Source organism: Daucus carota, chromosome 9 (genome assembly GCF_001625215.2).
Source record: "Daucus carota subsp. sativus chromosome 9, DH1 v3.0, whole genome shotgun sequence".
Classification (NCBI taxonomy): Eukaryota; Viridiplantae; Streptophyta; class Magnoliopsida; order Apiales; family Apiaceae; genus Daucus; species Daucus carota.
In genome coordinates, this window is record NC_030389.2 from 40,022,340 (window position 1) to 40,045,126 (window position 22,787).

The 22,787-nt window shown below is 35.3% G+C and overlaps 4 protein-coding genes across 4 annotated transcripts; 2 read left to right on the forward strand and 2 right to left on the reverse strand.

Moving 5' to 3' along the window:
• The first annotated feature begins 2,150 nt into the window (after positions 1-2,150).
• Positions 2,151-6,089, forward strand: LOC108200932 (bifunctional phosphatase IMPL2, chloroplastic). Its single transcript, XM_017369204.2, has 10 exons — positions 2,151-2,269; positions 3,108-3,267; positions 3,363-3,456; positions 3,547-3,641; positions 3,747-3,796; positions 3,922-4,046; positions 4,163-4,229; positions 5,046-5,135; positions 5,544-5,649; positions 5,781-6,089. The coding sequence occupies exons 1-10, from the start codon at positions 2,228-2,230 to the stop codon at positions 5,879-5,881; spliced, it is 930 nt and encodes a 309-aa protein (XP_017224693.1). The 5' UTR covers positions 2,151-2,227; the 3' UTR covers positions 5,882-6,089.
• A 258-nt stretch (positions 6,090-6,347) lies between these two features.
• LOC108200389 (pentatricopeptide repeat-containing protein At5g18950) lies at positions 6,348-8,758 on the reverse strand. The gene has a single exon (XM_017368514.2). The coding sequence runs from the start codon at positions 8,602-8,604 to the stop codon at positions 6,589-6,591; it is 2,016 nt and encodes a 671-aa protein (XP_017224003.1). The 5' UTR covers positions 8,605-8,758; the 3' UTR covers positions 6,348-6,588.
• Positions 8,759-11,210: 2,452 nt separating this feature from the next.
• On the reverse strand, positions 11,211-15,212 carry LOC108203118 (protein FAR1-RELATED SEQUENCE 7-like). Its single transcript, XM_017371865.2, has 3 exons — positions 15,120-15,212; positions 14,948-14,998; positions 11,211-13,835 (listed from the first exon to the last, which is right to left on the reverse strand). Exon 3 carries the CDS (start codon positions 13,825-13,827, stop codon positions 11,524-11,526), a length of 2,304 nt encoding a protein of 767 aa, XP_017227354.1. The 5' UTR covers positions 13,828-13,835; positions 14,948-14,998; positions 15,120-15,212; the 3' UTR covers positions 11,211-11,523.
• Positions 15,213-18,972: 3,760 nt separating this feature from the next.
• LOC108202722 (eukaryotic peptide chain release factor subunit 1-2) lies at positions 18,973-22,035 on the forward strand. Its single transcript, XM_017371244.2, has 3 exons — positions 18,973-19,122; positions 20,054-21,521; positions 21,696-22,035. The coding sequence occupies exon 2, from the start codon at positions 20,094-20,096 to the stop codon at positions 21,402-21,404; it is 1,311 nt and encodes a 436-aa protein (XP_017226733.1). The 5' UTR covers positions 18,973-19,122; positions 20,054-20,093; the 3' UTR covers positions 21,405-21,521; positions 21,696-22,035.
• Positions 22,036-22,787: the final 752 nt, after the last annotated feature.

Below are 22,787 nucleotides of genomic sequence, written 5' to 3' on the forward strand. Positions count from 1 at the left end.
CAGAGGTACTAGTTTGTTGAATTTAAACTTTCTTGCTGAAATGCTACTTGATTTGTGAAACAAGTTCAGTTGCTGCCTTTTGTATGATCCTCCTCCATTTTTGGCTAGTAAATGCTAATCTATCTAGAATCTCAGACACTCAAGTGTTGATGCTTCTGCTTGAATTATATTTGCAGATCTTATGCCATCTAATCTGATCTCAAACTGAAAAATGTATTCATTTACACAATGACACCGCTAGGTTTTGCTTAAAGGAGGTCATAAGCAGGTCCGTTTATTTTGCCAAGTATTAGAAAGAAGCTGGAATATGGTCACTTCTTTGTGGCGAGCATTTGCACTCAGCTTCAAGTTGTATTACAATGCCCTTAGCTTCAAATTGAACTACAATACTATATAGCTTCTTCAGTGTGTTTCATCTTCGGTGTTAAATGATACAGTCGTTTTGAGTGAAACTATCAAGCTGTGCTCTCCATACTCTGTTTACCCCTGCTGACAACTGCACATATCTCATACTCCCTCCGTCCCTAAATACTTTTCCCATTTGTCATTATCACATTTGCCAATACACAATTTTGATCATTAATATTTTTGATTTTATATTAGCATTAAATATAAAACCTTCACCGCATTAAAGTACTCATAAATACGAATACAACAAGATCACTCATGACTATATTTTATCTTATAGATTAGACGTAAATTAGTAATTTGTCTCGTGTTATGAACAGTGCCGATATTTCAAACGAGAAACATTTTTAGAGACGGAGGGAGTACTATAATGTACTTTCTCATAAGTGTACCGGAATACAAAACCGAAAGAAAAGGCTTCTTTCTAACAAGAAAGTCTGATTCATAAGAAAACCACCAGAATGGTGTAATCAAGGAAGTAAAAAAACCACCAGAATGGTGTAATCAAGGAACATCAAAAAGTATTTAGCAAAAAAAAAAAAAGGAACATCAAAAAGTATTTAGCAAAAAAAAAAAAGGAACATCGTAAAAAAAGTTGGGAGTTGCACGGGAGGGGAGGAACAAACCCCGCGAGGCATTTGTCTGATACCGGCAGAGCACCTCTAACCCTGACCCGAGGGGCTATAAGGAAGTGCAAGACTCCCTTATCTACCCTGTGGCTTGCTGCACATTATTTGCTTTGGTATTTAATTATAAAGGGCAAATACCAGAGAAATCCCTCACTATAACATTGTCATTCTCTTTTAATGAGAAAGGTTTAGGGTTTATGGAGCAATGTGCGGCGCCACAGACCCCACAACTCCCAAGTTGTGAAATGTGCCAATGTGTGTACATTATGAACCCCAGAGAACTTGTCTAACTAGTCGATGTGGGAAACAAAACTCCTCTTCCTTACACTAAAACAACTTACCAATACAACAGTCTTACAATCTGCATTGTTGCTTCACTGATTACAGCACAAAACTTGAACGATATCACGGTGAAGAATAATATTCTTCATTGCTTTAACAATATTAGTCGATTGTATGATGTAGTTTAGACTGAACTTCAAATCCCTATCTGTATCAGGGGCGGAACCGGGGGCGAAGGGGGGCTGGAGCCCCGGCTAGGAAAAAAAATCAGTAGAATTTTTTTCTTTCAACCCCGAATGTTCTCTAAAAATGATATAAACAAATTTTTTGAGTCCCGGATAAGTTTCAAAAATCTTTGTATTGAATGATATTTTTTCTTCAATCAAATGTTGTTAAATATTTGAGTCCCGAATATTTTTTGAACCCCGGTGATTTGATCTCCTGGTTCCGCCACTGATCTGTATAATGGCTATATACTAACTGAAGTGATTTTTTTATTTTTGGAGCCGTACCGAAAACATCTATTGGCCTGAGCATGTTATATTCAATATATGTCTATACAAATAAGAAATCATCACAGGTAAATATGAAACATGAACATGCATGGTGAAGCTCAATTTAAATTGAATTATACAGACACATAAACAAAAAAGAAATGTTAGAAGTACTAATGAAACTAGTCTTCTGTTGTGATTTTAGGGTCTGAAATCCTAATTCTAAATCTATTCATTATCCAGATATTCGTATTCTAAGTTTATCATCCTAGTTTAATTTTAAATCTTAATTATAATCGAATTTTAATCCTTTACTATAAATATTCGATTATTATTGATTATTGAAACTACTCGAGGAAGGACGATTTCTCGTTAAACCCCCTTTTTGTTTCTCCGACTGAAAAGCCTTGAGCAATGGCCAAAGTCCCCACCGAGCACGCCCGTGATCAAAACCAGGTTATCCCTCTCTCTCGCTCTCCGCAACCCCCCCTCCCTCCCTCTCTTACACACACTCTCTCTCTCCCCATTCTCTCCCTCCCTCCCTCTGACGCTTACTCTCTCTCCCGCCCTTTTTCTGTGTTCTCTCTCTCCCTCTCTCTCTCTCTCTCTCTCTTACACACACTCTCTCTCCTCATTCTCTCCCTCCCTCCCTCTGACGCTTACTCTCTCTCCCGCCCTTTTTCTGTCTCTCTCTCTCAACCGCTCCCTCCCTCCCTATCTCTCTCTCTCTCTCTAACTCTCTCTCTCTCCCCCCTTTTTCTGTGTTTCTGCTGAACCCCCCCCCCCCCCTCTCTCTGTTCTCTCTCCGTGTTTCAATTACCCTAATTTTTTCATTACTTTGTGTATTTTTAATTTTGTAGTGTATATGATTTAAACTTTAATCTGTGTTTGAATTGTTGTTTATGTGTTCTCTAGTACATAGACTAAGTTATCGACACAATCGGTTAAGCTTGCTATTATTTGGGTATATGATTCTGCTCTGTTTTCTCTCTTTCCCCGCTCCTTTGTTGGATTACAACTACATGTTTCAATTTATGAAGAATGCATCAGATTTTTCGTACATGATTCCTGCCTCTACTTGTTATTTGCAGTTACGTGTTATTTTTCGAATTTTCCAACGTCTGATTTATTAAGAATGTTATTTGCTGCTATGTAGGAGATAATGTATGTGTAAAAATGATGATGTGGTTTTTTTAGGTGGACTAGTATATGTGAACATATTTTTATTTTTTGATTCTGTAACTCATTGTCACTAGTATAAATGATTAATGGTATATCTGATTGTTCGTGTCAGGATTCACAAATGAATACCATTCTAGAGGAGCAGTTTTCGGACCAAGTTCTTGATGAATTTGTTCGCGTCGCTAATGAAGCTGCGGATGCTGCTGCTACTGTGATAAAACAGTTCTTTTGGGAACCTAAATTGATTCAAACATTTAATAAGCGCGATGATGGTAATTGTTGCTTTTTTCTTTTGCTCCTTTTCTTTGTATTTTGCACTTATATTTTCAGCTTTATTGACCAAATTTATGTTTTTTTTCCCTATTAGATGGATTCATTGTTGAGCAAGCCACATCCGCTGACTTAGCTGCCGAGGATGCTATCACTGCGGTGATTTTACAGAATTTCCCAGATCATTTAATGTAAGTGAGACTGGCTGTATTCCTCCTTTAGCTCTTAATTTATGTTTAATTTGCTTGACTGATGTTTGGGTAATTGATTGGAAACCTTAGTTTTGGCGAGGAAAGGGGTTGGTTACCGGAAGAGAGGCTAGCCGAATTTGTGTGGGTTATAGACCCTATTGATGGCACTACCAGCTTCAAAAATGGTAACATAATCTTTACCCTCATCATAACATAACAAAGCCATTCGTTTTCGGTTTTGATCTTTTAAAGATTGATTGTTCCTTATTGCCTCCTTTCAATGCTTACAGGAGTTCCGTTGTTTGGCACGCTCATAGCTCTTCTGCATAAGAGTAAGCCGGTATGATTCTCATTCTTTCTTTCTTTCTTTGCATTCACTTGCTTGTTAGCAGAGATGCATCCATACTCTATGTTTGTCTTCTCAATCAAGTGGTTGATGGTACCTTTTATTTGTACAACTTTCAGATCTTGGGAATCATTGACCAGCCAATTTTACGGAAAAGATGGGTTGGAGTACAAGGAAGACCAACCACCGTGGATGGTCTACCCATACAGACCCGTCCCTGTGAACGGCTTTCGCAAGCAACGCTGTGAGTATACATCTGCCCAGTCACAATTCCACTGATTATCCTCTCCTTGTTTTTTTATTTTTTGCTTATTTCTTTTTGAGTTCTGACTTCGGCCTTTTGAATTCGTTACTCCTCAGATATGCATCTAGCCCATTGCATTTTAGCGATGAAGAGCGAGAGGCCTTTAACCGTGTCACGGAAAAGGTATGCTTTTATGGTTTCATCTAATCACTAGTTATTACCACTGCTGCTGTTTTCTGCTGTTCTTTTATGATATCATGATTTGGCAACCACAAATTGGGTTCTAGGAGGTGTACAAATTTGTACTTGCACACCTTATAGCTTGATTGTACTTCTTGTGGAACCTGTTCCCGCATTCTTCGCATTATATCTCACAAGTTCTTTGGTCCCCTAGTTAGAGTCCTTTATTATGTTTCTCATGATATAGATCATATTTTACTCGTTTTTATAAGAATGATCAGCATGAGGAACATGAACCAAGTTTCACCACTCCGACCCTTTCCCTTTAACCTGCCAGACCAAAACTATTCCAGTCTATTGCAGCACTTTGGCAGGCAATGGCCATGTGAACTGAACTTCAGTAATTAGTGTGGCAGCCAATTCCCACCCCCAATATGTCGGGGAATTCCTTCCTTTACCCCCTTCTTGGAAATTAGACCCTCATGTTATGAGTTAATGACTTGGAGATGAGAAATATAAAGTGGAAGACTTTATATTTCATGAGTATGGTTAATTGCGAGTATTTATGGTTTAAAGAAAATTTTGTTTAAATTTTGGGATTCCAGTACTTACACTTCCAAAGTTATGAGTTTAAAATAACATACTAACATTTTATAGTTTTTGTAACATTGAATTGGTTGATATTTTAGCAAATGATTACATGTAAGCCAGTGTCTGCCATTTTCTTCTTGCTGCTTAATGTTCATTTTTTTTATCTGAGAAAAGATTTCCGCGAAATGGTTAATATTTTCTTATAATGTGGGTGGTTCTCTCCCGCAGGTTCAAGAACCAATTTACGGTGCGGAGTGCTTTACCTATGGACTCTTAGCTTCAGGGTTTGTCGATGTCATTGTCCAGTCTTTTCTTGGGGTAAGTAATATTCTCTATTTATCAATGTATAAGAAAATCGAAGGCTCGCCAAGGCAATATGAATCCTGGTGTGTGACTTGTGGTGCCTCCGGAAGTTGGTGTGCCTTACTGAAGTGAGGCTCAACCCTGAAAACTGAAGAAGAATTAAAAAAGAAAAGGTTGCTATAGATAATTTTGCATTATGGGAGCCTTTTGAGTGCGGCTAGGTGCTACTTTTTTGCACCTTAAGTTCGCTTCAGTGTGCAGCACTTCTTTTAAATTTGTATCTCACATAATTAGGCACTTGGGCCCCTAGACCTTTCTGTTTCGTGCACTGCTCATTATGTATAACTCTCTTCCTATCTCTTAATATATACGTGTATGTTGGAATATGTAATATTTATCATGCTAACGTTTTTCTTTTTGCAGCCATATGATTTTCTTGCTTTTATACCAATCATAGAAGGAGCTGGAGGAATTATTACAGATTGGGCTGGTCAGAAACTTCAGTGGGAAGCTTCTCCAGTGTCCAAAGGTATTTGGAGATTTTGTGTCTTTCTGCCTTTAAAAGCTCTTGTTTAAAAAAATTCTTGTTGACAATACTGAACTAATGTTGTATATTTGTAAATTGATATGGCTTTTTCCGCTAATCTGTTGGTATTGCAGGTCCAACTTATTATCGCATAATAGCGGCTGGAGATGACCAGGTTCACCAGGATGCACTGGAATATCTAAAGGAATGTTCGAGTATAACTGAGAATGAATGAGTTTTGTATTTAATTAGAAACTACTTATAGTGTAGCATTATTTCCAAAGTTTTATTTCATCTTCCATGTTTTTCCTGCTGTCTAACATATCACAAGAAGCGAGACAATGACAGTTTTCTACATTCTAGTTGATGGGTAAAGAATTTAAGACTATTGAGGTACTACACATCAAATTTACAACACTCCAAATATTACACCTGTTTATTAATTCCTTCTTGATTCACCTTTCAACCAGATATGTTTTGTGGTTCATCAATATAAAAGCAAAGATAAAAAAGATAAATAAAATGGCAAAGTGGCAAAGTAAACTATGAACGAGCTTCGAATTCAAACACAGAAAGACACAAAAAAGAGTGCAGGTTAACAATTGCCAGGGCCATTATAAAAAAATAAAATGCATGCTTAAAATGCATCCAAACATCTAGTACACATCAATATCTTAAGTAACAACAACAGCTAGGCCTAATCAACATAGAAGAGAACATTGTTGCTTATTAATTGGATGTCTAAAAATTTGCTTTATGACTTCATTTTGCAATTATACAAGGCAGTATTTAATGCTTTAAAGGATATTGTCTATACAAATCTTGTCCAAGGCAAATTTCATTACACAAAAAACTGCGAAGCAGGAGGTTGGAAATCGATTCACGCATTTCACAACTTATCTTAATCATGTAGTTTAGAAGAAACAAAACATCATTGCACTCTCACTCTGGCGAAGACTTTGAATTAGCATCTTCAAAGTTCTCAACCTGACTGAGTCCTTTAATGATGGAATTTTGGGTACATGCTGATAGCAACACACCCTTATCTTGCATATCTTCCCATAAACCTTTTGCTTCCTGTAGTTCTCCCGCTTCACAAAGCTTCTCTATCAGGTTAGTATAAGACGCTGCAGGTGGTTGAAAGCCCCAATCCAGAAGATTATATAAGAACTTCATACCTTCAACTAGTTTACCATCCTTACAGAATCTCTTTATCATAAAGTTGCAAGTATTTTCTACAAAGCCACGGTCATCAAGCATTTTCTTGAATAGATCACAAGCTGCTTCCATCTTCCCGTTCATACATAACCCAGTAATCATATTATTGTAACTCATAGTGGTGTCTTTGTAGCCTCTATCAAGAAATTCCTTGTGAAGTTCTTGAGCCCCATCAACATCACCAGCTTGAAAAAGCCGGCTGATGAAAAAAGTATATGTCTGCTCACACGGCATCATACCCTTCTCAACCATCTCACTTAATAACTTCCTTGCATCTCTGAGCAATTTGGTTCTACAAAGACCATGAATTATTGTTGTATACATGACATTATTAGGAGCATACCCTCTATCCTTGAAATTGTTAAAAATCCTAAACCCTTCCTTACTGTTGTTTGTCTTGCATAGCCAACGGATAATTTCCTGATAGATGTATATATCTTCCCTAACCATAAAATTAAAACTCTTGTCTACCAAGCCACGGTCGATACCTTTGTGATGCATTTGTTCAAACAGATCCCAAGCTAACCCAATCTTTCCATTCAAACATAACCCAGTAATCATAGTATTGTAACTCATAATACTCTGCTTGTACCCTCTTTCAAGCATTTGTTTGTAAGTCTCTTGAGCCCCGTTAATATCACCAACTTGAAAAAACCCACTAATGAGAACAATATATGTGTTCTTCCCCGGCTTCATCCCCTTTTCAATCATCTCATACAATAACTTCCTAGCATCTTCAACTTGTTTCATTTTACAAAGACCATCAATCATCGTGGCATACATGAAACTATTCAGAGCATACCCTCTACCCCTAAGATCATTAAAGATCCTATAGCCTACTCTCCCTTTATTATTCCAACACAACCAATGAATAATTTCTTGATAGATGTCTATACCCGGAAGACGACCATTAACAATCATACCATGCAGTAGTGCTGACACTCCATAATATTTCCTTTGCTTATAAAACCCCGATAATAACTTTATAAAAGCCACATTTCTCGGCACATTCCCATCTTTCAAACACTGTCGAAAAAGATCATACCCTTCCGGAAGCTTATCTTCACTACAAAGAGCCAAAATCAAACACGTAACCGTTTCAACATCGGGCTCAACACCATAACTCAACATATCCCCATACAATTTCCAAACAACATCACTCCTCCCAACTCGAATCGCACCATTCAACCCAAAATTCCAAGTCTCCAACTTCGGAACACTCCCCCTCTCAACCAACTCATCAAAAACCCCAACCCCATCTCCAATCAATCCATTCTCAAACAAACAACAAGCAAACAACTCCAACGAACCCGACCCCGGATCAAATTTAGTAAATTCAAGAAAACGCAACGCAGCATTCGCCGCCTTACTCTCAACAAGACAATCAAACATCAATCCAAGCAACTTCTCATCACTAGGTACCTCAAATTGACTACAAACCCAATAAAAAAATCTAATCTTTAACATAACATTACTTTGTTGCTTCACAAATTCACATAACAAATTAGTATCCGAAAAATCGATACCTGAGAAATCAGAAACAAGGGTGTTTTCCCATCTGGGTCGGCTTCTAACATACTTAGAAACATCTTTTGCAACCTGGGTCAAGCTTTCTTGCTTGTCAATGCTTGAATTCAACTGATCTTTAGAACTAATACTAATGTTTCTAATATGAAAGGTGGGATTTTTAGGGGTTTGGCGAAGAAAAAACAATGTAAAAAATGATGGGTATCTTGCCATTTAGTATAGGCTTGTATAATTAGTGTATATACAAGCTCATGAATATAGTGTGATTTGTGTTAGTGTTTTTTTTGATGTAGACAAGGGTGAAACTACCTGGGGATTGAAAGAACGAAATGGAGGGACTAGTTCGGGTCGACCCGAATCTAATTTTTTCCCCCTCGAGGAGACGATCTCATTTAGGGTTTTATATCAAACTGGCCACCCATTACGTCAAAATGTCTCACTTTACCCACCCATCTCATCGGGGGCTCGTTTGAGCCACTGTAAACAAAATATATATCATTTTACCCACAATACTATTCAGACATTTTTATTTAATCATTTATAAAAAATTAACCATTTATTTTTTTGTTACAAAACCACCTCGAGTACCTTCATAATTGTCTCTAGTATTTATCAAAATAATTTGGAAATTAATAAAGCAACATAGCTATTTATTAAAAAAAATATTTAGAAATAAATATATATATTTATGTGATCACCCTAAGTATGTTGCCTTACAAATTTCTAAATTATTTTGATAAATAATAGAGACAATTATGAAGGTACTCAAAGTGATTTTGTAGTAAAAAACCAAACGATTGATTTTTTATAAATGATTAAGTAAATAGGTATAAATAGAAATGTGAGTAAAATGATATATATTTGGTTTAAAGTGGCTTAAACGAATCCACGATGAGATGGGTGGGTAAAATGAGACATTTTGACGTAATGGGTGGCCAGTTTGATATATAACCCTCTCATTTATGATAATCAAATTTTAATTGAATATAATTATATATTTTTAAAGAGCGTATTCAGATTTACAAGCATTTTTATATACACGTAATTTGTATGGTTCAATCAAGATTTTTATCCAAATTAATTAAAAATTTTGATTTAAATTCTATCAAAGCTTTGTCAATTATAACTTTTATAAAATATTTTTCGGTTTATCATTATATTCTTATTTGACAAATTTACCGAAAATTTCACATAAATTGGTAGTTAACTGATTAGTTTTAATTTCTATTTTTTGTAACTATTTTGTTTTTTTGAAACAATTTTTTGTACTATTATTCGTATGTTACTAGCATGATGGTTTGGTACTAAAAAAAAAAAATTATAATATTACATGCTAGTGATGATATATGGAGCTGTGATTAATGATAATGATATGGTGACTGAATCACTTATTTTTTCGAATAATAATTTAATTTGAATGACTACTTTTTGGCTACTACTTTACTTTTCAACTTGTAAAATAAAATTGTTATTAGTTATATGATTACTTTTCATGATTATCTTTAATTTTCTCAAAATAGCTTCAATTATCGCTCAGGTAGGTCTCGGAGTTTTTTTGTTTTTTTTTTTTATGAAAAAGGGTTACTGTCGAAACCCTTGCCTCTGTGTTTGAAACACAGTCTAAATTTCAACCTTACATTTTATTTCAAGTGCTGCTCCTACTGCTCTGCTACCAAGTACAGTAGATTGTTTCGGTTCTGGAGCAAACTCAAACCAATCTTATCTTGTCAAGGCAACAGATAACTCCATAGGCTTTGATCACTGCCAAGATAATTGCAGGACAAAGTTGATGTACCTGTAAAGAAAACTGATGTCGAAAGGAATGGTATTGGTAGGATTGTTTGGTTCCATAACACGTTGAAAGAAGGCTTTTTGCTCATCTGGAACTCGTTAACAGACTGCAAAAAGTGTGAGAACTCCCCGTCATTACACCAAAATGCCAACTGCCACTTCCGATCATCTCTCCAAAGCTCTCTGACATCTAATTCTTACCCTAACTTACGACGGAGTGAACAAGTTCAAGACTACTGATAACTGATGGAGATTGTGTCGTTTCCCTCTAAATATGCTCCATGCTTATGCAATCCATCAGTTCTCAGACTTACCAATCACCTCCGTTTACCTACTTTTGTTCTAAAATCTACAAAAAGAAGTGAAGAGCTTGTCTGCCTACTGGTTTTACAGTTTTCAACAATGTAGTCTATTAAACCACGTAATACTGCTTCCAAAGTTTTAGCTACAAAACAGTAACAAGAGAAACCTTACCCAAGAACTACTTAATATATGCAAAATCAACTAGAATTTCTCATATGATAACAGGTTCCAAACTTCTCTGTTATCGAACCACATCACTGCCCAGTTTCCACCATGACACAGCCATGCCAGGCAGCCAGATTAAACTCCATACCAGTCTCAGGTTTACTAAAGAAGTAAAGATTGATGCTTTGCATGCCAATAATTAACGTATTAAGCATGAATATATGAATGTTCGATGTGTTGGATTATCAAAACAAATATCAGTGTTTAAAAGAACATGCCTCAGCTCAGAAGAAGTAAAGTCTGGGGCAAGGGAAAATGCAACTATAAGATCATTCAAGAGAATTTGCCGTAGTTTCTAATTCATTAGAATGGAAATTATATCCTCGTCAATCAAATAAATGATTAAACACAGCTTAAGAGCATAAAGTCTCAGAGAACAAAGTGATATACCAAGCTACAACTTGAACAAAAAACCAAACATACTCTCTGGAAAACCCACAGTTCATCAGAAAATATATGCCTGTTAATAAAAACTAAAAGTGATAATATTGAAACACCGCTGAACCAAGTACAGTTCCATTCCAGAATTTAAAAACAGCCTATTTTGAACATAGTTGTCATGTAATTTATACTTTTCAAGTACTTGTCAAAAGTTGTGGGGGAAAAAGTACCACTAATTTGAAAATGTACTGAACTGTAATTACAAATGTAATTACATACCCGACTCAAACCTCGAAACTGAAAACTAAAGACCTGTTCAACTTTGGATTTAGGGAGGGGTGAAAACTAGAACAGGGAGTTTCTTATAGAAAGGAGAAGAAAAAGAAAAAGAAAGTCCGATTAAAGTCGTCTCAACTTGGCTCAAATAGATTCCTAATTTTGCCAAGAAAGATTTCTTCTACCTTCATGCATGATCTCGAAAGCTACTTTATATCTTTCAATAGATGTTGCCCCTGCCTCTATGTAATTACGGGCTTCTTCTCTCAAACTCCACAACATCAAAGGCTTGTAGTCTTGATAGCTGCCTCCGGAATCAACATCCCGTAAAATTCCATACTTCGCATTTTTGGTCCAACGATGTAGTATATAGCGAGATGGAAGTTCCCTTATGTTCACTATTTGGAAAACCTTTAGCGCATGTCTACACAGGACACCTTCAAATTCAAACATCTTACAGCTGCAACTGATATTAAGATTGGATGCATTGAAGGCAACTGTCTTACTTTCCTCTCCATTGCCACACTTTTGCACCAAATATCTACTAATGGCACCTTCAACGTTTAACTTTATTCCAGCATAACCATAGCATTCTAAGAGCTCCTTCTGAAACACTTTAAACATTGAGATTGTGTAAAGTCTTCGACATTGTTCTTCTATGGGGTCTTTGGTGTGCAAGATAGGTTGCAAGTTGAATGAACTAAAATCTTCTTTCTTCTCCTCCTCGTTACGCTGCTCAAGACCTTTCTCATATCGTACAATAAATTCGTGAAGGGGTGTTTGAGACGTTAAAATATTACCGAAATATGGCTTCATCCCATCCACATGGATGCCTGCAAAAAATGTTCCCCTTATATACAACGGAACCCAGCTTTTGCGCATCTGGTACATTTCCTTCAACCAAACATTTTCCTTTAAGTTGTACTTGCTGAGAAGCACATTCCAAGAAAGATCAAATTCATTTGCTGTCTGACTCTGCAAAATGCAAGTTTGATATTCATATTTGAATTCATCATTTATGGAGAATAGGGCCCCCAAATTCTCTTCCATTTTTTGACATGTGGAAAAGCGATGATGTGTTCTGGGAAAGACTTCTGCAATTGATTGTTGAATAGGTTTCCCCTGATCCGCTGTTATTGACAAAGGATGGCGACCTGACATAGCCCTAAGCCATGCCTTAAACACCCAAGTAAAGGACTCCTCAGAATCATCTGCGATTAAAGCACAGCCAAGAAGTACTGGTTGCCTGTGGTGATTAACCCCAACAAAACAAGCTAACGGAACAGAATAACTGCCTCTCCTATATGTTGTATCAAAAAAAATGGCATCCCCGAACTGTGAGCAAGCAAATCTAGAATGTCCATCAGCCCAGAACATGCTCATGCATCTTCCGTCATCTGCTTCCACTGCATAAAAAAATCCTGTATCTTCTGCTTGCTTAGACTGAAAATATTCTATAAGCACATGATACCATTCACTTCCAATGTTACTTCTCCGTCCTCTTCCCACAGGACTTAAGCCGCCATTTGCTTCAGTTAGATCTGTATTTTCTAAACCATTTCCTAGTTCGTCCCTAAATCCCTTTGGCAGAGTAAAAGTTCCACTAGCATCAACAGGGCAGTCCATTGCATGATTGTGTTCCATATCAAGACGATCAACAATCCATCTTCCTGATGACTGTTTTTGTATCCTCAAGAATGCTGAGCAACCAACTCTTGAAGGGTGCTGATGACCTTCCTTCGAGCAAACAAATCTTCTGGATGTAACAGAACCATCTTTTTTAGATCGGAACAACTGACCAATCCGAACTTTGAATCCTACGCTAGCAGCATATATATGGTAATATCTGTAAGCTTCTAAAGCATTATTAAATTCAAGACCTTTGTACGGTTCTCCTCTAACTACTACGCTGGTTTCTTCTTGCACTTCCTCCCTTTTAAGACGTTTACGATCCATTGCGCCAGATGGGATATCCTCCTCAACCGAACTAATTCCAGTTCTGGTGGACAAACCGACAGATGATCTTGGGGAAGGAAGGGATTTCCTTTGTATACGCGGTGGATGAATCTCACCAGGAAGTTCAAGATCGTGATTGTGTTCCTTGTTGACATTGGCTAGCATCCACTTTCCGGAGTCATCTTTTTGTACCCTGATGTAAGCTGGGCATCCAGTTCGCGTATTTGTCTGAAAACCCTCTTTTGAACAAACAAATTTGCGGGAAATAACTGACCCATCCACCCTGGATCGATAAAGCTGACCTATCCTAATTCGGAATCCATTCCGGGTTGCATAAATATTATAAAACTCTTGTGCACTTTCTGCTGAATCAAACTCTAACCCCACATATGGTTCAAGTCTTAAATCTTCTCCATCTTCTCGGTGGTTATTATTTGTTGGGATACTTAGACCAGCTGGTACAGCCCTTAAAGGCATGGCATGCTCGAACTCTTCCATATTCATTTTAGTATCTGAGCAAGCACATACAAAATCCATGTAAGAAAGAACACCCGTTTATTTAAAATGCAGTCATATTGAATCCTAACATATCAGATCTAAGTGCCCCTTTCATAAACCACAGCTAGGTCGTGACCCTCATAACAAAATAAACATTGTAAGACATCAGTATTTGACAATATGATGGTAGGCCAGAAGTTCAAGAGAACTAAGAGCTGTGAAGGTAAAAAAAGCTATTTTCTTTACTTTTTGAAAAAACTTTGTTCCAACGTGGCAAGCTATTTATTTCAAAAATCCACTTTACGACAAAGTAAGAGCGTACTGTAGTGCCTAATAATCAATTAAACTATTCCTTTTAGGTAATTAATCTAATCACCAACCCCCACGTCACCTAGGAAACCAGTATAACATTATACAGGACCACATTACATATGCAAAATTCATCATTCAATATAACGACAGATAACGTTTTCAAATTCCCTTACTCTACACATATAAGCAGCACAACAACCCGCCATGTCTAACCCTACACTATCCACAAATCAGCCCGCCATAATGTCATGCCTAAGAATCAATTAAACTATTCCTTTTAGGTAATAATCTAACCGCCCAACCCACCACGTCCACCAAGGAACCCAGTATAACATTATCAAGGATCGCATTAAATATGCAAGATTCATTATTCAACATAATGACAAATAACATGTTCAAAATCCCTTACTCTACACGAACAAGCAACACAAATCAACCCACCATTTCTAACCCTACACTATCCACACAAATTTTTCCGTAGAACAAGTATAACTACAACAGTAGCTACATAATCAGACCATCACCCTCCATCCACATGAGTAATTCAACTATCACAACTGCAAAAAACCCGAATGCCACACATAAAGATCCCACCTCTACACATGCACACCACCCTACACATACAAATCACACTCAATTTCACAGAATTCCAACAAATCTTTATCAAATTCACCATAACAACAATAAAACACAAACTTCACCATAATTCCAATCAAACAGTCAATTCAAAGCAACCCCAATTCATACAAATCAAAAAAGACTCTTCCCCACAAACAAACACCACATACAATACATATCCACATAGAGCTTTTACCTTAGATGGGCAGGAAAGAAACCAACACTAGGGTTTGTTGGGCCACCGAATCTAGCAAAATGGGGGGCAATTAAGCAGTAATTGAAGTAAAATCAAAGATTCAAATGGGCAGAAATGAAGAAACAAGGCAAATCTTAGCTGAAAAATTCAAGAAAGTGAAAAGACAGCATACCTTTCCCGTGGATTTTGACAGGATTTGATGTGGGTAAAGAGATAAAGATATATATGAACAGAGCTTGTGAAATGTGAATATTAATTTTATGAAGGGTCTTTCTAGTGTGTGCCCCAGGGCACACATTAAGCACTAAATTTGATGAGTTTAGTGGATTTTGATTGGTGGAGTTGGTGTAAATGCAAGGGGGCCATCCATATTTATGATTACATGACCAGTAAGAATGCACCAAACTCATAAAAATTAGTGCTTAGTGTATGCCCTTGGGCACACCATAGAAAAACCGTTTTATGAATATTATATTAGTGTGTGTGGGTGTGTGTGATTTAACCAACTATGGTTCTGACTTCTGAGTTATTAGGTCATGGTCCCTATCCTACTTCCCTTTGCCTTTTTCTTTTTAAAGTTTGCAACATAACCCCAACTTGTATCGATGTGTGTTTTGATGTTTTATTTGTTTTCCACTATTGTTTCCTCATTTTTTAGATTCTAACAACTTATTGGATCGTTTGGACAACCTTAAAAAATGTTGTCTTTTTACTTAAAATAAATAAATTAATTAAAACTGATAAGTAAATAGGTTAATAAATCGTTTGTTTAAAGTAAAAGTCCTAGAGAGGAATTAGAATTCTAACTTCTTAAAAATATTTGTACTTATTTACACAAACGGGTCAAGAAAAGCAGAAATCGGAAACAGTTTCTGTTTCTCTTAAAAACAATAGAAGCGTATTATTATAGATGTTGCATATTTCAATAAATATTAAAAAAACCATTATAAAAATTATGAAGCGTATATATGAATCTCTCTATCTATATAAAATAATAATGTGCGTATCGGATTCATATTTCAATAAATTAATAATAATTCATAAATATAAGATTATAATCTATTTGACTTTACTCAAGAGTATAATAGAATTTAGGTCAATTCATATAACTGATATGGTGTTTATAAAATTTATTAGTTTATAACTCGTGTCATGCACGAATATTTGTTAAAAACATATGTTTATTATAATTTTTTGTATGATATATGAACATGTTTATATTATATATATACACCATCCATCTCACTGATTTGTATACTTTTTTTTTACTATTCGGCAAGCATTTAATACTTCTGTAAAGTATAATATTAAAATTTATAACTTATTTTTTAATATTTTTTTCTGAATATAAGTTGTAATATAGTTTACTTTACAAATTTTAAAATGGTGATACTTCAATATTGCTTTGTATCTTGTAGAAATTTTTTCTTCCAATTATTGTGATTATATGATTTTCTAAACTTTCAAATTTAAAATTTTTTATTATATAAAATTTGGTATTTTTAAGATATAAATACAAAAACATGATTAACAATAGGTATAATTCAATACATGATATACACTAAATAAAAGTGGAATAATATCATTTCTTATCAATTTAAATAACAATTGGAACGTTTAACAAAAGACAAAGGACAACTAAAGTGGTAATAACATGATATATTCATATGCAATCATTATGTTTCTTTTTCGATAATACGTATATTTGATACAAAAAGAAAAATTCTGGACGGCCCTCTCCTGTTGGGTGTTCGATTTATTAAAAATAATCGGTGAAAAATGTACTCGACACTTGTACCATTATCCAGTCAAATATATTAGGTTAGGGTTTCATAACCAGAATATGTTTTTAATATGCATCATAATTTTTTTAGAAATCTCAGTTCGATGCATGAAAATATATATATATATATATATATATATATATATATATATATATATATATATAAATACATAAATGAGTTTAAAAAATTTAAGAGATAGTTTGGTTCAAATAAATGTACAGGTTTGGTGTAAGAAATGGAGTTAGGGTATGGTTTAGAGTATCATTCCTCATCTCGGGTGTTTGGTTTTGGCGTAAAAATGATTCATGTACATAGTGATTATTTAACAATGTTGAGGAATTAAGTATGAATTATTATTTTCAAATTAATACAATATTGTTGTACTTCAGTACAATATTTTTTTTTCCAGACTTAATCAACCGATTAGACTCCATATTCTCGTAAAAATTAATACCTCTATTGTGTTCCCTCTTGTAAATCCCTCCAACCCCAAATTGATGATTACAAGTTGGTTTAAAGAATTTAAAACTTCTGCAAATTGCCCATTTTCCTTCTGAGCATGAAAGCATGAAAACAAGATGAGCTTAAAGAGTTCTCGGGTAAATCATCTAGATTAAGAAAGCACGGTAGGAGTTGATGTCTTAGGTGTCATTTGATCAGCATCATAACTAAATGCTTTTGACATTATGTAACATATCTCAGTAACATGATCATATCTTCCGGCCAATGAAACCATACTCCAATACTATATTACGTCATAGTAAATTATTTATTAGAAAATGATATTGTCTGTGAAGTGATACACTCGATATCAAGCGGAGATATAAATATTTAGGGTTGTCCTAAAAAAGCGAAAGTTAATAATTTTTAAAATTATATAAATGGAAAATGAGTTGCATGTAACAAAATTAAGTAAACCAAGAAGAAGGATAAAAAAACACCAAAGAAGGATTAAAAATACAAGATTTTCGATAACAGTGGAACAAACCAAATTGATTAGATTAAGAGGGGAAAATAAGCTTAATTACCTCCAGAATTGACAAAAGAGGTAGAGCATTAATACTTTCGGGATTGGCAAAAATCGCATAATAATCATCATTTAATCTTGAAAGCAACAAAATAATATAGATCATTCAAAGGATATCTTCATCAACAGTTTTACAAATCTCATGCCATCTTGACGGTATTTCTTCAATGACAACAGCATGTTTTCTCCAAATAGCAGACATATCAAAATATGTACGAGGATATATATATAAAATTTTTAGTAATGATATACCAGCATTATAAAAAAATATACCTTCAAAAATATCATAATCATATCGTTCCATCTCCAATTTTAATATATTAGCAATCTAATTATATTTTAATATCAATGACTATATTCTAGACTTACCGAGTAATATGTGAGGAATATTTATTGGCAAGTCATAACAATAAGTGTATATAGTGTAAAGCGAATAAGTGATCGGAACAATGCAGTACTATGTAAGAAGGTATAGCTAGCATTGTGATTACTTTTTGTATTCAGGTAATATCGAAAGAAATGTAAACGAAAAAATTATAGACTTGAAACAAAAGCTCTTGTATATGTAGAGAAAATATGAAAATATATGCAACAAGTTATAAAGATATGAGTGAGTGATTATGTACGTGAAGAAGATAAAGAAAAAGATGAACGTAATTTAGAGGTAGACATAATAAAACAGCGGAAGATAAATGAAGAATACGAGACATTTTATCATCTCACATCTAGATGAATAGTTTGACTCATATCCACCTCTCTTTAAGATTTGAAAACATCTAACTAAACATAAAGCATAGACTTGTTACCTCCCGGCTTTAACCTCATATCTTATTCTAAAAAAATGAACCAGATTAAAAATCTAAAGAAATAATAATTTACGTATAAATCAAAATAAAATTAAGATTATAATCTGAATAATAATATTGCAAAACACGGGTTCGATTCTTCACCTAAATTATGGTATATAATATGGGTTATGTTCAAGAGAGAACAATCGGACAGAGAACCCTTACTTTATTTTTAGTATTAGTTAGAGTTCTGCAGCAGAACTTCATATGATAAAATTCTTATTTACTTCTGAACACACACAACGATGCAAAAAAATTTGTATTTAAATTTAAATTCTGAAAATCTATGTAAAATATTAGATTATACAGCATAACCTTTGTGGTTTTGCGGTTCTATTTTAAGCATTCATTCTTTCCTAAACGCCTTATAAGTATAAATATAAATATATTTTATATAAAAGAGAGATATGTTAATAAAAGTATCCAGTGGCCCAAACTGATTGCAAAACCCTAGCTTGTTTCGCAGCCATCGGTCAACCAGGAGAAAGAACTTCCGCTTACTCTCTCTCCACATCTGTATGTATATGTTTTTCATTCCGTGCTTTTATATATGATAATATCTTGATCTGTATGTATCTACCTTTCATCTTGTTTTTATGATTATGTATCATCATCATCATTATTATTATAATATGTTGTTTTACTGTGTTATGCTGTGTTGAACAGCTTTGATTTTGAGGAAAGTGGTGGTGAAATCTCGAAAGTGAGTGATTGGAAGTTAGTTGATGGTTTTGGTAGATTTGCAGAACCTCGAAAGGAGTTTAATTAAGTTGCGTAGAAAATAAGAAAATTGGAATTGGGTTTTGTGTTAATTTCAATTGAAAGTAGTTGAGAAAACACGATATGGCGTAATTGGGAATTTGAAGTGGAGTAAGTAGGATTACGGTTGTGATATGGTGTTTAGGAGTTGGTTGATTGAGTATGTTAACGTGGAGTAATTTGGGAGATGTCGGAAGGAGTATAATTAGTCAGCAATATGTGTCTGTAATTAGTGTATTACGTATTTTAGTTTGAGTTGTTTATAACAATCATAAAATTATGTGTTGATTAGTTTGGTCAAGTCTGTGTATGCAAGTTTTGCTTCACCTAACTCAAGAGGATCGGTTTACCAGTTTGCGTAAGTTTTTGTTTTATGCTTTTTACTGTATAATACTTGTTTACCTGATTAAGTGTATAATTCCTGGGAGCTTGAATTTTGGGTGTCTGACCTCACCAGTGTAAAAAGTGGTTGCAGTACTTGTGTAGTCATTTTTTGGTCTCGTTTGGTTTTTGTTATTCTGATGTTGCGCTTATATATACACCTGGTAAATTAGTTGCTTCTTTGTTCTCTAAATGTTCGCTCATGAAGTTGTACAATTTAACCTATTAGTGTTTGCTATTTCATTCTTACTATCAAATCCAAGATTTTCAATGTATTCAAATTTCAAGTTGAGAGCTTCTTTTGCAGGTAGGTCTGTTACTATTCCAGCAGTGCTCACTTCCTCACCATGTCGGACAGTCATGAAACTGATAATAACATTGAGATCTGGAAGATCAAAAAGCTTATCAAGGCTCTTGAAGCTGCTCGTGGAAATGGAACCAGTATGATATCTTTAATTATGCCTCCCAAAGATCAAGTATCTCGAGTTACAAAGATGCTTGGGGATGAATACGGCACTGCTTCAAACATAAAAAGTAGGGTAAATCGTCAATCTGTTTTAGGTGCAATCACATCTGCTCAGCAAAGGCTAAAGCTGTACAATAGGGTTCCTCCAAATGGGCTTGTGCTTTACATAGGGACTATAGTCACTGATGAAGGGAAGGAGAAGAAGGTTACATTTGACTTTGAGCCCTTCAGGCCTATCAATGCCTCTCTTTATCTTTGTGACAACAAGTTCCATACTGAAGCTCTGAATGAACTTTTAGAATCTGATGACAAGTTTGGCTTCATAGTTATGGATGGTAATGGGACCCTTTTTGGAACATTGAGTGGAAACACGAGAGAGGTTCTTCATAAGTTCACGGTTGATCTCCCGAAGAAACATGGAAGAGGAGGGCAGTCAGCTCTTCGTTTTGCTCGCCTCCGAATGGAGAAGCGCCACAACTATGTAAGGAAGACAGCAGAGCTTGCCACACAGTTTTATATTAATCCTGCCACCAGTCAGCCTAATGTTGCAGGATTAATACTTGCTGGATCTGCAGACTTCAAAACTGAGCTGAGTCAGTCTGATATGTTTGATCAACGTCTTCAGGCAAAGATTTTGAATGTTGTAGATGTTTCTTATGGGGGAGAAAATGGATTTAATCAAGCTATTGAATTATCAGCAGAGATACTCTCCAATGTGAAGTTTATACAGGAAAAGCGCTTGATAGGCAAATACTTTGATGAAATTAGTCAGGATACTGGAAAGTATGTGTTTGGCGTGGAAGATACTTTAAAGGCTCTGGAGATGGGTGCTGTTGAAATTCTTATTGTGTGGGAGAATCTGGATATTAACAGATATGTTCTTAAGCATGGCACTACAAATGAAATAATCATAAAGCACTTGAACAAAGAACAAGAGTCTGATCAAGGCAATTTCCGTGACTCAGAAACAAATGCTGAGCTAGAGGTTCAGGACAAGATGTCACTGCTTGAGTGGTTTGCCAGTGAATACAAAAACTTTGGTTGCTCACTTGAGTTCGTTACAAACAAATCGCAAGAGGGATCTCAGTTTTGCAGAGGTTTTGGAGGAATTGGGGGAATCCTTCGCTACCAGCTTGATATACGATCTTTTGATGATCTCTCTGATGATGAAGTTTATGAAGATTCTGACTAGCAATCAATTAACTATTCCCATACTGGTGCAGGGACACAGGGACTGCACCAGGGCACGTGTTCTCGTGCTATTGCTGTTCCTGAGTAGTTGCTGAGATGTTTGAAGAGTTGTACTAAGGTAGTTCTGCTATTGCCTTTGTCAACAACTTTTACTACTGACATGAAGCATTATATAATATAAGTTGCTTGTCACATACATATATATCCATGCATGTGTATCTGTTTCATTTTTACACTTTCTCCTTTCGATTATAAGTTTATGACACATGTATGTGTATTCTATTTTTCCCAGTTTGGATGAAAAATCTGGATGGTAATCTTGTTAAAGCTTTTATTCTGTGAGGGACCTTATGAAGCCTTATTCTCGCTCTTATCGTGGTATGAAAGTTGAAGATGTATTCTGAACTCAAATTTAGAAGCACGTTGCAAAGCGTGTAGGGGAGGGATGTGGAGAACTTATATTTTCTGCTTAACTACTTACTATTTATCAAGTCAACTTTATACTTGTTCATGAATGTGAAGTTTTTGTGCTGTATTGAAAATTTATGCTACATGGCAATTTTAAAACTGTAATAGTGTTGGCATATTATAATTTACTTGGAGGAGTGCCTTATTGCAATTATTGCTCGTTATATGTTGATGTTCTCATACTTTTACATCCAGGCCTTCTTTTTATCAGTAAGGTGTTTCTTCATTAAGGCAAGCTTATATTGAAGTGCATTTTATAGATTGTTTCTTGATCATGGTTTTGTGGCATAGAACACTTGCATCACATGTTTAATAGATTCTAGGCATAGGCATGGTTAAGCATATTCTGTTTAAGCTATCTTGCCATCATCCATCAGTTTGTTATAAAGCATAGTCTGCAAGCCTAGTTTGTTTTTGGGTCTTTTGGTTCTAAACATATAGATAACTCGGTTGATAAATCACACTGATATTTATAGATATATGGTTTACTTTTAATTAGTAGTTCTCAGGTTGGGGGGATCAGATAGTGGGTATGAAATTTTTCAAGTACATTTCAGTTGAATCATTTACCATACAGGATACACTTACAATAAGATAATTTTGGATTTATGGTTTTGCGGAGTGCATACGCACAGTGCATAGTTTTGAAAACTGGAGGAGTGGAGGTGTATACATTTCTAATGTGCCTATATTATATTGCATTCCCATGGGCCATAGTTCATAACTAAAAATGTGCATAGTTTTGAAAACTGGAGGAGCGGAGGTGTATACATTTCTAATGTGCCTATATAATATTGCATTCCCATGGGTCATAGTTCATAACTAAAACTGTGCATAGTTTTGAAAACTGGAGTAGTGGAGGTGTATACATTTATAATGTGCCTATATAATATTGCGTTCCCTTGGGCCATAGTTC

Bases quoted from the DNA above. Each gene is read 5' to 3' on its own strand.
- LOC108202722 (XM_017371244.2), top strand. From the start codon at position 20,094: ATGTCGGACAGTCATGAAACTGATAATAACATTGAGATCTGGAAGATC.
- LOC108203118 (XM_017371865.2), bottom strand. From the start codon at position 13,827: ATGAATATGGAAGAGTTCGAGCATGCCATGCCTTTAAGGGCTGTACCA.
- LOC108200932 (XM_017369204.2), top strand. From the start codon at position 2,228: ATGGCCAAAGTCCCCACCGAGCACGCCCGTGATCAAAACCAG. The intron at 3,268-3,362 runs GTAATTGTTGCT...TTTCCCTATTAG, and splicing joins ATTTAATAAGCGCGATGATG to ATGGATTCATTGTTGAGCAA. The intron at 5,136-5,543 runs GTAAGTAATATT...TTCTTTTTGCAG, and splicing joins TTGTCCAGTCTTTTCTTGGG to CCATATGATTTTCTTGCTTT.
- LOC108200389 (XM_017368514.2), bottom strand. From the start codon at position 8,604: ATGGCAAGATACCCATCATTTTTTACATTGTTTTTTCTTCGCCAAACC.